General features: G+C 39.7%; 1 protein-coding gene across 1 annotated transcript in view; it reads left to right on the top strand.

The window, feature by feature from the left end:
* LOC122402083 (basal cell adhesion molecule-like) overlaps positions 1-15,477 on the top strand; it is a 121,153-nt gene that overhangs the window by 46,468 nt on the left and 59,208 nt on the right. The window contains exon 3 of the mRNA XM_043404604.1: positions 13,451-13,526. Within this exon, the coding sequence (XP_043260539.1) occupies positions 13,451-13,526 (76 nt within the window). The remainder of the gene's footprint in view (positions 1-13,450; positions 13,527-15,477) is intronic.

The following is a 15,477-nucleotide window of genomic DNA, read 5'->3' as shown; positions in this document are numbered from 1 at the left end:
AAAGGATGGTGTTTCGAGAAACACGCGAGAGAAAAGTTATTGGATTTTTCTTTGATGAAACAGTCTTTTCTACTCGTCCCTAATCGGCTATCCCTGATTCATAAAGTAAGGCTTATTTCCCAACTTCGTTTCTATCTTTTCGCCGCGCTCGTCGGCCATTTTTATCGTTTCCTTTGCTCTCGCGACATTCAATTGGTATTTATAATTTTCTTTTCACGAATATGATGGTAACCGAGTCCGACGTTAAGATGCATGACTTTCATCGTCGATAAAACGGTCGTGTATTCGTTCTTTAAAGTACTTGCAGGAACGCTGGGATCTCGACAATTATTAACGTCGCTGGAAAATATTTTTTTAGCGGCGAACAAAGCATGAAATTCGTGTATACTCTTTTTCACGGTTACGACAAATTGCTCGTACTCGAGCCTTTGTAAAATGTATTCATTGGAGATTCAACGTTTCCGTGCAAAGGATTCTTTTATTTACATTCAGTCACATTTCCGTCTGCTTTCTGCCTTTTCATGTTTCGCTAACAAATTCAACGGTGACCCGAAATCATCGAAAATCGAATCGCAGCTGTTCAATACGATGATCTCTGCAATTAATTATACTGGCTACGAAAGGCTCGAAATTTTTGAAAATAAATGATTAATGAATTCTGTAACTATAACTACATTTTCATATTTTCGAAATATTCGTAAACTGAATTCTATGCTTTTTTACGACCACAACTATAAATGTATTACAAAGGAATGATGTAGTATGTACTTAAACAATTTTTGTCTAATTAAGTCGTACGAAGGGTTGTCGAAGATAGTTTTTCGAATTTTCGAGAGGTTGAAGTTTTTCGAATTTTATGGTTCACAAAATTTTCAATTATTCTCGAAACTCCAAGTTTTAAGAGTATTAAGTGGGTCGATTTTTTCAGAAGATGCATTATAGTGCAGAAACAAGCAAAATTCTTAAGTAGATAAACATTTTAAAATAAAATATAAACAGTGCATCGGTTACTTATTAAATGAAATTGAAAATTTTAATTATGGAATGGAATACTCCAAAATCAACAAATAAATATTATACTGTTTTATCAAAAAACTATCACGAATTAATTGCTGTACGTCGATTATTTACTGTTCAAATCAAATGTGGGTACAGAGAATATAGTAATATCTGATACAAGCTTCTGTTAAATTAATTTGCTCCGCTTTCATTTTTAACCACCGTACTGTGGCGCTGCGTCGCTGCGGTGTGGAACTCGTGAGAATCGCAGGGGGACGGAAAAGGAAAGGCGGGGTTTCGTCCGGGCCTGCTAGTGGACTCATTAGTAAAGCTTTCTAGCAGGCCCTGCCTTAGACGATTGGGATATTGAGAAGTCGTTCGAGGAATGTATACATATACAGCGTGTTCGGCCACCCCTGGAAAAAATGTTAATGGGGGATTCTAGAGGCCAAAATAAGACGAAACCCAAGAATACCAATTTGTTGATGAAGGTTTCGTTAAAAAGTTATTAACAATTAAATTCAAAAATATAAATCGTTCTGGAAAAATTATTTTCGGTTGTGGGAGTCAATTACAATCATTTTTGGTGAATAAACATACCCCCGAAATCCTGCGCATTTTCGAGAAAAAAATTCAGCACGGGTGGAAATTTAAACGTTAATAACTTTTTAACGAAGCCTCCATCAACAAATTGGTATTCTTGATTTTCGTCTTATTTTGGCCTCTAGAATACCCCATTAAAATTTTTCCCAAGGGTGGTCGAACACCGTGTATGGCAACTGAGGGGTCGATCGAGCGCTTGTGAGAGTACGACCCCTTTGGTGGCGAGCAGTACTATCCTCGCCATCATTATTCCATTGTGATTTAGTTATCGGATCACGTTTTTTTTTCTACTGTATATTTTTTGTTGGGAGTATGCCCCGCCGCCGCGTAGGGTACAGGAATCCCAAGACCCCATTCAGGGCAAAGCGACAATACTTGTATATTTTTTGTATCAATTAGTTTTAATTAATTATCGTTTTTTTGAAAGATACGCAAAGTAAACGGTCGAAATGTAAATAAATGTTATTGCCTGCATACATTATTAAATTCTGAACATACGAACGTTTAACCAAGGCAATGCAAATGGTGGAAAACGTTTCTCCAACAGTATAACTGGATATCCCAAAACGATTTCTTCATTTGCTCGATATTAATAACTTGTGCACTTGGTATACCAAATTTTTATTTGTGTAAAATTTTCGTGGTTCACTGAGAAGCTGTTGTAGCCTTCTACTTTTTTTTTTGTTGCACTTTTCATTCGTGGAAATGGATTCTCAACACAATATTTTAAAAAAGATATTTGTATATCCAGTATGTATATTTTCTTGTCTCTTTCTCGTTTTATTATGCAACACTGTCGCCTAAACAGGATCGTGACCAACGATCCATCGAGATTAGTCAATAAATATTAAAGTTGGGGTACAGTTTTGTCCTCTACAACCAAATAACTACTCCCTTGCGGGCCAAATATTACGTGATAAACAAAACACTAACTCGATCCTTGTTAATTAAATAATTAAAAGCTTATTTAAGAGCAACCATGCTTCAAAGAAGATTGGGCGGATTTACGATCCCGTCGCTTGAACAAAATTTGCACTTATAGAGGCTCGAAGAGTACTATCTTATAATAATAGTAAACTAAATTATTATTAGTATAAATGTTTCGAAATATATAATACACTTTGAAGGAGCACAACATACACTTCTAAGATTATCACTTCTTAAAGTAGGTCAATCCTGGATAATAATTGTGAACCACTAATGGAAATTATTAATTTAATACCATTGTAAAATCGTAGAATTATGAGCAATCTCGCATTTTTATTAAAAACCTTTGATGGATATGTTACGTGTCATCATCAATTAATAGTATTTATAATATTCTAGTAACATTTTATTATTTTTAATTGGCAGACGACAGTAGAAAAGTGTCCGGATTAATACAGTCGATACAAACAATTTCGTCGTGCAGCGTAAACAGTATTATAAAGGCTATTATTCAGATATTTTAACGCGGGAAATTGAAGAAGAAATGAACAGAGACGTGTATAGGTTAAGAAATGGATAAGTAGTAGAAATTCGCTGGGAGTTTCAAGCGTTCTCCTGAAAGAGCTAGAATGAAAAGATCGTCACAGTACTTGAACACGCTCCGAATGTCGGAAAATTCTTTTAATTTCTTATTGAACCAAGTTGAGACTTCAACACGGCGATACCTTGAATACTAATGAACTTGACTAAAGAACTCCGGGATAGGTTTAGTTAGGTTTAGCTACTAGTGGCGTTGAAAGCCTACTCGGCCAGAAAAATCCAACCCAGTGAATCTACTCGACTAAATCGTTTTACTAAATTATTCGATGAAATTTCGATGTCCGTGGACAGTAAGTTATCAAATTACTCGCCACTAGACTGAATTTCTGGGCGAGTTTGAACCTGATTGTATTAATAATTGGAAAATAGATGCTGTAAAAAACGAAGTACAGAAGAATTAGGCGGACTACAAACATATGTACTCAATTCCTAGTAATTGAACTAATAGGAAGATACAATTGTTGGAGCAGTGGAAATTTTCGGGTAATGCAGTAGAACGTCGATTATCGGAATCCCGATTAATCGAACTTCGACTATCCAAACGATCGATTGTCGAAACACAAGTGGAACGTGTATGTACACTTTTTGGTTTTTAATTTTTTGCAAATTTGATTTGAATCGCTAACCTAATAAAAAGTATTGCTGATTGTAATTCGACCTTTTCTTTGCAAACAACGAGAATAAAAATTGATGAAAATGCGTTATACAAACATAAAAGGGATTTGGTAACTTACTGTGTACGATAGAGCTGAAATTTAAACCAATGAATTGAAATTATTAAGACTTGAGTAAAGGGGGAGTAATGAAAACAATAACCATTTTCAGAAGATTGTAAAATTAGCGATGATCGACCAATTAAGCCAGACGCAGAAATGAATGTTACATTAATTTCAGTTAAGACGAGCGAAATATGGATTTCAAATATTCATTTTAGAAGTAATGAGAAACTTGACTGAATCAAAGAATTATGAATATCTTTGATAATATGTTTACCATGTGTTCTTTTATAAACATATGCCTCATTTTGAAACCGTAAAGTTAAGAAGAAAAAGTTTCACGCGCCTTCTGAAGGATCTAGGCGAAATAAGAGAAACCAATTAAAACATTTGTACAAGAACTAACAAAATCGAGAATAAGTCGACAGTAGTGAATTGTCACTATTCGTTGGTGATCGTAACTAGAGAATATGGTAGGAAAGTTAAAATGAAAAGCTATCGTGCATAGAAATTTGCGCAGAACTTTCTCGACGGCCTTACATTCGTATCTATAAAAAGGAGATTAAAGTCTCAAACTCTATGGTCGGTCTAATTAACGAACAGGAAAGTAGTTTGAATGTCGCAGTGTTCCTAAAATATCTGGTCGTTTTCTGAATAATATCTAAAGTTCTACGTAGACGATAGCAATAACTTCTTTAATGTGATCGGAAATTGTGGGATCAATGCCAAAATAAAGAAAAATTATATCCTTACAAAACAGTAAGATATCATTATCATGTTACGAAAAATACGTCAATGGAATCGAATTTGTTCTTTCTTCAAACGTCAAAATATTTTGGTAATTCGTTCGCTCCGCTACCTGGTTACGTAAATACCCTTGTTGCATGATTTAACTGGACGCCCAATTGATCGATGACATTTTCAGCGTGACACGAACGCTTTCGAATTGTCGAAATATAGTCGAAATCTCTGTTATAATACGAAATATCGTAGATAAACAGATTAAAAAGTAAGGCAACTAGGTATATTCAATTATTGATGTACCTTCTGTCCGGGAACTTGAAATCCAGGCGAGCAATAACAGAGTGTCACCGATTCCCAACGAGTGCAGTTTACATTTAGATCGCAAATAGAAGAAGAAAGTTTGATCTTTCTTTAGACTTAATAACTCGAATTAACTCTATGGAGAACCGGGGATAAGGCGAATTGACGCAAAAGAAGGAATAAATCGAGGTATGGAAAGGTTACGATGGAAATACAGGATGTTCGCAACGTTCGAAACGGAAAGAGGTTCGAGGAGGTGATTTCAATAGACGCAACTAGGGTATTCGATTATAGAAACGTAGTCGGTAAGTTTAAAGTCGCGAATAGTAGAAAATCGAAGGCGAATAAAAATTTAAAAATAGTTGTCTAAAAATTAAAAAAAATATCGAAGACAATAGAATGCTAAAAATCGCGATACTATAAAAAGGTTCTGTTTCAAACGGATCTCGGACAACTGAGAGTTCGTCCGACGCGATAAAAGAGTAGAATTTTTCCCGCGTTTACCAATGGCGAAGCAGCTGATTCTAGAGCAGAAAACATTCCGTTCAATTATTTATTTCTCTCCGTCTTCCCAGTCGCCGTGCATCAGTTTGCACGTGTTTGCACAAGAAGTTGGAAAGACGAAGTCGTCGCGAATTAAAGTCGACATTTATTCGCCAAATTCGGTTCCTCCATAAAGCATAGGGTGAGATGGAAATCGATACACACCTGGTCGCGTCCCAACCGGACACGATCGATGGCACCTTTGGAACCGGCGCGAAACGACTGTGTCCCTGTGCAACCTCGAATCGCGATAATTTGTCGTTCGTATTAAAAATGCGATAACGCGCGCGACGCGGCCGGGTTTCGATTAAAAAGTCACCGCACGTTTGCGTAATTTGAGCGCGACACCGACTCGGACGGCATTCCCAAGTCCATTAAGATCCGTGGCCCTGGTAATTAGAAGGACAATGCATCGTGGTTCGTGAGTGGCGGATTAAGCGGTACAGCCCTGGGAGAGATTAACCGCGGAGAAAACGGTTCTTTCTGGAAGGGTGACTTAGAAGTCGACCACGTACGCGAAAAGTCACGCTGGAATTCCGTCCACGGAGGGCCGCGATACAGCAATGATTCTTAAAATGAACTCTCAGACGTGATTCGTAAGTCGAACATTTTTATCTCTACGTCTCACGTCGCTGAGTACAAATATCTGCTGGTTTCGTTTTAAGAATCATTATTATTCACTCCGGAACTGTTTTTTGTTTTACTTTTCATTAAAGTTAAAAATTGAAATTTATTTAATTCAGGGACACTTAAAAAACAGAGAAATGATGACTCAACGTTGTCCTGTAATTTTATACGTGGAATATGTTTTAAGATCATACAAGTTACTCCGGAATAATTTTTTCTTTTAGTTTTCATTGAAAAGTTAAGCAATAAAAATTGAAATTTATTTAATTCGGAGACATTTAAAAAACAGAGAAATAATAACTCAACGTCGTCCTGTAATTTTATACGTGGAATATGTTTTAAGGTCATAAAAATCCTTGACATCGAGGTACAAGAGTGATCGATTAGGCGCAGAACGGTTCGTATTCGTCGAGTTTGACAAGGGAAATACCTAACTTGTCCGCCTTCGATTTTAATCTACTTATGCACGATGGTAGATTACACGTCTCGACTGCTGGGCGCAAAATATTAGGTGCCATAGCTCGATAATTGCAGGGATATAAGTAATTAAAGTTGCGTATGCATCGTGTTCTGTAACGTGTACTATGAATATCAATCTTCGTCACTCTTTTTCATCAAAGTGACCGTGGCATAAATCAACGCTGACCAACGAACTCTGCAGAGATCATAAGTTCCCGATCGCGAGCTTTTCAGTGCGGGGATAAAAGGATAAATCACTACATAAATCCCGGCTTCTAGATTTTCGACGATTACACTCGATGTCTGATTTGATCTATCTAATTTAAGATCTCTGCGTAGTAGAAGGAACCTTATTCAATGACATATAATTCAGTTTTGATTATTTTCGCTAGAAAAAAATTATACACATTCGTGAAACATAAATAAATACGTATGCAAAATGTCGAAATTAAGGAACTTCTTTTTCATAAAAATCATTTGTTTAAAATATGTAGATAGGAATTGAGAGGGTTTGACTTCGACAGCGAAAAGTCACTCTGCATCGAACTCTGATCGAGAGTAGTCACTTATGGTTTTTACGCTCACGTTTTATGTTCTTTTATGTTAAATAGTTATGTAGGAAATAAAATTAAAATGTAGATAAAAAACGTTAAATTTATTTAAACATATAACAAAACGAAAATAGTAATTACACGCTACGTCTCAACTCTCGTGTCAACTCTTCGACGACTCGCTCGACTCTGCCTTTTTTCAGGGCCAGACACGCGCGACTTCCAAACGAACGACGCCACACGCAACATTGTCGCCATCGATATCGACACCGCTTTCACGAACAATCATTCGATTCCAAGCATTCGTTACTCACTCATACCACTCATGATTCACACACACACACACCATATTCGGCCATCCTGCAGAGATATCTGCCCTCAGATATCAGATGTGTTCTCACGCCAATGCATCTTCTAAGTCCTCAATCCAGGGTTTCATGTACTCTGCAGTTGTCGACGTTTGTCGTGGTCCCTCGTGCTCACCTACTTTCTCGACCAAATACCGATCATTGCGCAGTACACGGGTAATTTGATACGGGCCTAAGTATTTATGCGCGAACTTTAGACCTGGTCCTGATTGCGTCCTTTTAATAGCGACCAAGTCTCCCTCTTGATACCGATGAGCCTCTTTACGATTCCGGTTAAAATTACGCCGATTTTCCTGTTGGATTTTCAAAATGTTGCTTTTTGCTTGCCGTTTCAATTCGTCTCGATTTTCTAGAAATAGTTCGTTCCACTCGTTGCTTATTATTTCTCGGACCTCGGGATTGTTCTTCAACCTCATATCAGTCCCGAATAGGAGCTTAAAAGGTGTAGTGCCGATACTGCGGTGAGGAGTTGCATTCAGGTAGTTTTGGCATATGTCTAGGTACCTGTGCCACTCATCAGGTTTCGGTGCGACCAATTTAGTTAAGACAGGAATGATCGTCCTGTTCACTCTTTCTACCTGGCCATTCGCTCTTGGCATACCCGTCTAGATAAGGCCAGCTTCAATGTTTTCTTCTCTGCAGTACTCCTGAAACTCTGCCGAAGTAAATGCAGTTCCACGGTCCGAAATAATCTTCCGGGGATTGCCAAAAATTGTCGCTTGTTTTTTTAAATGGTTGACGACCTTTCCAGTGCCAGTAGATTTTGTAATATAAAGCCACACAAATTTAGAAAATCCATCTATTACTACGAATATGTGTTTATAATTCTTCCGAGTTGAGGGGAGAGGTCCTAGGTGGTCAACGTGGTACACATCTAACGGAACGTCTCCTTTGTCGATAGGATATAATAGTCCGTCTCGTTTTCCAGACTTCCGTTCAGCTAAAATACACGCAATGCAATTCTGAATCACTTTTTCCACCTTAGGTCTTAGACCTTTGAACCAATAGTCTTTTCTAACAAGGGTCTCGGTTTTACCACTAGAGAAGTGTCCGTTCTCATGTAACTGTCTTATTATTTGATTTTGCATAGCGCGCGGCACCACTATGCGAACATCATCGTCAATCACCTTAAACAAAAGTCCGTTTCTTATTACGTAGTCGCCACCATTATTTTGTGCACCGTTCACAGAATCCATTATTTCAGATAATTCTTTGTCCGCACATTGCGCTTTTCGCAATCTCACAAGCACACTAGTCTCGCACTCATTAACAAGCATGCACACCGGAACAGGCTTTCGACTTAACGCATCGACATGTCGCATATTACTTCCTGAGCGATGTTCAATAGTATAATTGAAATCCTCTAACAATAATGCCCATCTTGCAACTCGAACACATAAGTCTCTTTTTTTCATAGTAAGAGTAAACGCACGACAATCGGTTACAATTCTAAATGGTATCCCTAAAAGATAAACTCTAAACTTATGTAACGCTTTAACTATAGCTAATATCTCTAATTCATAACTAATGTATCGCGATTCTGCCTCTGATGTTTTCCAACTCGCATAATATGTTGGATGGTAACGTTGATCGACATCGTCCTTCTGTAACAGGATGGCACCGAGCCCGACACTCGACGCATCCGTATGGAGCTCTGTTTCCGCACCCACGCGGTATAATTTTAAAACCGGCTCCTTGCTCAATGCAATTTTCAACTGTTGAAACGCTAGCATGTGGTTTTCATTTAGTTCAAATTTTACGTCTTTTCTCAACAAGTTCGACAAAGGTTGGGCTATGGTTGAATATTGTGGAATAAATTTTCGAAAATGCCCAGTTAATCCTAAGAAGCTCTGTACGTCTCTAACACTTTTTACTAATGGAAAATTCATAACAGCTATTGTCTTACGCTTCGACGGACGTACGTGACCATCCTCAATTATGTGACCTAGATATTCTATGCTACGTTGAAGAAAACGACATTTCTTCCAATTTACTCGCAATCCATAATCACTTGCAATACACAATATCTCACTCAATCTCGATACGGCTTCATTTTCGTCACTCGCAGGAATAATTAAATCGTCTATATACGTCAAAACAACACCTGTCTGTATCGGGTTACGAAATATGCTATTGATATATTTCTGAAAGATAGCTGGAGAATTACAGAGGCCAAATGGGGTTCTTAAAAATTCAAAATGCCTATCAGGTACTATAAATGCAGTGTATTTACAACTATTTTCCTCAATCGGGACGTGGAAAAAACCATCCTTTAAGTCAAGGGTACTAAATATCGTCGCGCCCTGTAATCGATCCAGCTGATCCTCTATCAATGGAAGCGGATAACGATCTTTACATACTTTCTTATTAAGCAATCTATAATCTATACACAAACGCATTCCATTATCTTTCTTTTTTACAAGTACAATCGGACTAGCGTATTCCGACGTACTTTCCCGCACTATTCCTTGTTGCATCCATTCATCTATCTGCTTGTTAACTATTTCTCTTTGCACTGGCGCTAATCTACGTGGAGGTTGATATAGGTATATCATCTTTCAATACAATTTCCATTTTAATGTTAGACTCTTTAATGGTTTTAGGCTCATAACTATTTATTATATATTCTATCCCTTGTTTAACGGTATCATTTTTAATATGTTGCAAATCTATTACAGAATCAGTTATGTTGTTCTCGGACTCATCGAAAGTATTTATGCAAAATATTTCCGGTACATCATAAGAATTTGTTACTTTATTATCGCGTTTCGAAACCTCAACACTTTTGCCGTCTAACATTAATTTAGCCTCTTGCAATAACTCTGAGCCAATCAAAAAATTGTGTCTTAAATATTCATCCGGTACCACATGAATTAAAAATCGGAAAATATTTTTATCAATTTGTACGTCCGCGTAAAAACTGCCTAAAGTAGTGACTTTACTTAAACCAAATCCTTTACAAGATATTTCTGTACCGTGTAAAATTGGACATCCTAACCTGATATATTGCTCGGCCTTCAATAAGTGCAAATCGCTGCCCATATCCATAAACGCTACTACCTGCTTACCTAATAATATTACCGGCTTGTATATCTTATTGTCCCGAACGGCCACTGCCGTATATTCATTTACCTGCTTATTCTGCCCCTTCGTACAATCTACGGCTCTGTGCCCAAAGTCTCGGCAGGCGAAACATCTCGGACCTTTGCTTTTAACGGGGCAGTCTACACCTCGATGGTTCCTCTCACCGCAATTAAAACATCGTAACTGGTTATTCGGCACTTCTTTAGCGTCTTGTTTCACTGTTTTCATCGGTAACCACTTATTTTCTTTTGGCTTGGTCGCTGGGTTGAACGGCAACGATCTTCCTTGCAAAGAAATCCTGTTGAATGCTGCTAGCAGTTCCCCCTTAGTAGCAATCTTCTGCACTCGTGCCAGATCTCTTAATCCACGATCAGGTATTCCTCTACGATATACTCTATAATTTCCGTGTCACTGATTGGCACGCGGTTTCCTAATATAACTTTTTGATGCACGTATTCACTAAACGTTTCTTCTTTCCTCCAAACACGTGCCTCAAAACGTCGTCTCATTTCCAGAACGCTCCCAGGATGGTAAAACATGTCTTGCAAATTCCTCAGTAGTTCTTCTACCGACATCGCAATATGTTCAGGCTTCGAGTGTAACCACTCCAGTGCATTACCCTTCAGTCGCGATCCCATTAACAATTTGGTCATATCATCCGTCAGCTGATATGTCATTTTCAGTGTACTGCTGCTCCCATCGAAATGACTTAATAAATCCGCAATGGCAGAAATATTTACCGGTGGCGGTCGTCTTTGCCCCGTCGGTACGCTTGCAGATTCTCCTGCCTCACCTCTATCGAGATTAAGCCTTTGCATTTCTCGAAGTAAACCAATTTGCTGACGAGCTAATTCAAGCTCTCGCTCTACCAACTGTTTTTCCCGTTGCGAAAGTTCAATTTCTCGTCGCATCTGTACCATATCACTCGCGCAACCTGAACCATTCTCACTCGCAATTTCTTCAACCGCGCCGTCTGTACACATTGTTAACCATTCGCCGGTCAGATCGGCCTCATGCAGACGCTGAATCAGTTTCGCCTTCAAACCAGAAGTTGAAAGTCCCTTTTCTCGTAATTTTTCTTTCAATTCTGCGATGCAGAAATCACTTGGATTCCTCCTTACTGAAGCCATTTTATTGACCACCACAACTATAAATTGCCACTTTCAACACTAGTCCTCGCAGTCTTCACTCTACACTTACACCTCAGCCCTTTAAGTAAACTCTGTTCTCAAAATACTTTACTAACAACTCTCTAGTTGCACAATTTCGGAATGTTCACACTAGGCGTTTTGCTATGACTCGGTTTAAATTCTAATCCCGGACGAGCCCCCAATTTGTAGGAAATAAAATTAAAATGTAGATAAAGAACGTTAAATTTATTTAAACATATAACAAAACGAAAATAGTAATTACACGCTACGTCTCAACTCTTGTGTCGACTCTTCGACGACTCGCTCGACTCTGCCTTTTTTCAAGGCCAGACACGCGCGACTTCCAAACGAACGACGCCACACGCAACATTGTCGCCATCGATATCGACACCGCTTTCACGAACAATCATTCGATTCCAAGCATTCGTTACTCACTCATACCACTCATGATTCACACACACACACACACACACACACACCACCACCACCACAGTTATAGTAATATTAAATAATATAATTTATATAGTTACACATAAGTGTCCGAATATTAGAATCTGACCACACGCCTTTGACCATCCCTGACATCCTCACAATTTATACTCTTTTTCGTAGAAAAATAACACTCTAGATAAGAATACCCTCTTAACGCCTGTAACATTCATGAAACATAAACATGTACACGAAATATCGGAATTAAGAAACTTGAACTTTTTTTCCGTAAAAAAATGAAACTGCCCATTGAAATACCCTCTCAGCGACTGTAAAAACCAAAATGGAAAGGACGAACGTTTGGTTCAAACACGATATCGCTCATTATTCCTAAAAAAAAATTCGTTGCACCTTTCGCGTCGAATAAGCGCAGCTTTGCCTTAGGTAATTTCCTAGCAAGTCAGTCGTACAGAAATCACGCCGAAGCGTGTAGGAAAAATTGTCCCCGTCCGAGGGAATAATTCAACCAAACTCGGCTGCCACTTTCCGCACGGTCTGGCGTAATGGTGCATTACGGATGGTATATATTTTACGAGCGCGAGAAAGATCGACCCTCGTTGGAATGTCCACGCGTACCTTCGTCGTCGTCGCCAACGGTGTCGTAAAATATTGCGCCGGCTTAATTAAACGCGAACCACTTTGAGCCGCGCGACTCGTTTACTCGGCGTGCCAGTCGATGTTTCGCTTTCGCGAGTCCCGCAACCGTTCCCTCGAATCGATTGAAAACCGTTTATCGTTTTTCTCTCTCTCTCTGGATCACGCGGAATCGACGATTCATCGGGCGAAAAAGAGAACGAAGCGCCCGGCTGGCGGTCAAATCGGATAATTGCATCTCGCCACGTTTTTCATGGTTAGCGGCGCGCGGCGTTGACCTAGAAGGGTGGTCGCGGGGGCTAGGGAGGGGTGTGGGGTGAAAAAAAGCAAGAAGAAAAGGAAAACGGTTACAAAGGACGGCACAATGGAGTTTGCGGAGCCATTGTTTGAGCATCTAGTACGATCCATCGACTCTCGCGCCCTTCGCCTCCGCTCTCGGGTCGCCCGATCGAATCACAACTTTTCCGTGCTTTTCTTTCTCGAAGGTCGTCACGAGATTTTATCGTCGAAATATCCTGAGGGCCGTGTGCCGTTGTTTTAATGCCTCCATTGTGTCGGTCCCAGTGGGTCAAGCGTTCGCCGGATCCGGGAACAAGAGCGACCGTCCGACGTCGCGTGCCCTTTCTTACGACTCCACGGGAGGAAAGCAGCTTACACGGATCTCTGACAAAATTTGTTTCTTCGGTCTGTTGCAGTTGCCGGTCTGAAGCTGATTCGCATAAACGTACCGCCGTACACCCTCAGAGGCAAGAGCGCGCTCCTCGAGTGCAGGTAAGAGTACTTGGACGCGCTGCGATCTCGTCGACGAGCAGTCGTGCCATCGAAAGGTCCAAGGGGCCCTCCCCCCGCGTCCGTTCGATGCGTCCATCGATCGATCGATCGCGCGAATCTCGTCGAGACGCGTCCGCCTTATTCCCCTTCGGCGATTCGATGATTTTGCTTACCCGAATAAATCTGCTCGCGGTCCAACGACCAGTGGAAACGCTCCCACAACCGAAGGGACGCGATTTTTCATTCGTATTTACAGCGCGTGGGAGGGGCGAGAAGAACTCGTAAAGACTGTTGAAATAATGATAGAATGCCGTCGATCGATTGTTCAATAATTTATTTAACATCGGACATCGCTTCTTACATCATTAATAAAAGCGAACAAAGACTGTTAGATTTAGGGATAGAACGGCGGAACGGTGTCCTTACGTACAAATATTAGGTGTACAAATGAATAATCCAAATTACCTTAAGCAGTTATAAAATCAAGTTTACAGTCAGATTTTCTCGCTCTTTTGCGGTCATATAGTGTTGACATATAGCTAGTTAAAACAAAAGATAGTTTAACGAAAGGCCCAACATAACCTTCAAAAGTATTCCATTCAGTAGAGTCGAACATGGCAACAGATATGGTGTATATCCGACACTGCATTCTTTACGAATTCCAACAAGGGAAAAATGCTGCGAAAGCATGCGAATCGATTTGTTTCTTTCTCGGTGAAGGTGTTGTATCATATGATGTGTGCGCATTTTGGTTTAAGCGGTTTAAAAGCCGTGATTTGAGTCTAATCAACAAACAACGCCCTGGAGGCCCTCGGAAGTCCGACAACGATGATTTGGAACTGCTCGCTGAGAATGCGGCACAAACACAAAAAGAACTTGCAGAACAGTTAGGAGTAACCCAGCAAACGATTTCCAAACGCTTACGTGAGATGGGAAAGATCCAGAAAGAAGGAAAATGGGTCCCGCATGAACTCACTGCAACCAACAAAAATCAACGAGTGGCAGCGTGTCTTTCTCATCTCAATAAGCAGCGTCGAAAGTCTTTCTTGTGGAAAATCGTTATGGGCAATGAGAAGTAGATACTCTATGTCAATCCGAAACGCAGAAAGTTATGAGTAAATTCCGGCGAAGCATCAACATCGGTTGCAAAACCCAATCGCTTCGGAAAGAAAGTTCTTCTCTGCATTCGGTGGGATATCAAGGGCGTGGTTTATTATGAGTTGTTGGGACCGGGTGAAACAGTTACTGCGGATTGCTACCAACGTCAATTAATCTGCTTGAGTCAAGTATTGGAACGAAAACGTTCGTATACTGGCAAAGAAGAACGTCCAGTGAAATTGTTGCATGACAACGCCAGGCCACATATTGCTTCCCATACAAAAGACACCTAAATGAGTCTTGGCTGGGACGTCTTGTAGAACGCTGAGTATTTTCCAGTTTCGGTTTTCCGTTTTTCTGTCCTATCTCTTTTTCTCTACCTTTGCTATTAGGGTAAGAATGTGTATACATATATTGAAGGGACGCTTGAAGAAAGCCCCAGTTTGTTATAGACAATCTACTTTCTTTTAAAATAAACATTGTATGTGGCTGAAAAAATTGGATTATTCATTTGTACACCTAATATATATCCTCACCTCTCACCGTCAATTGTTCTGTGAACTGCTACGCGTTTTTGTTTTTAAATCATGTCGCGCGACGCTCGCGCAGCATCTCACAGGATGACGATACACTCTTTATCACACGCAAGCTAAATTTACTCTCATTTCAACGAAGACATCGATAAGATTGCCAGGCAATAACATATCGAATTTACGCTTAGCGTTCGGTAAATAAAATTAAAAATAAGACGAGAAAGAGAGACGAGTCTCGATATTTTTTCGCTCTCCTCCAGCTTTATTTATTTATACTCGTAATATCGTACATCGCAATCCGTGGGAGATTCTTCTCGCTT

The sequence above is a fragment of the Colletes gigas genome, unplaced genomic scaffold, assembly GCF_013123115.1.
Source record: "Colletes gigas isolate AHSC1104 unplaced genomic scaffold, ASM1312311v1 Colletes_gigas_Sc00033, whole genome shotgun sequence".
In the NCBI taxonomy this organism is placed as follows: Eukaryota; Metazoa; Arthropoda; class Insecta; order Hymenoptera; family Colletidae; genus Colletes; species Colletes gigas.
Note: the sequence above shows the minus strand (reverse complement) of the source record. Positions and strands in the feature narration are given on the sequence as shown.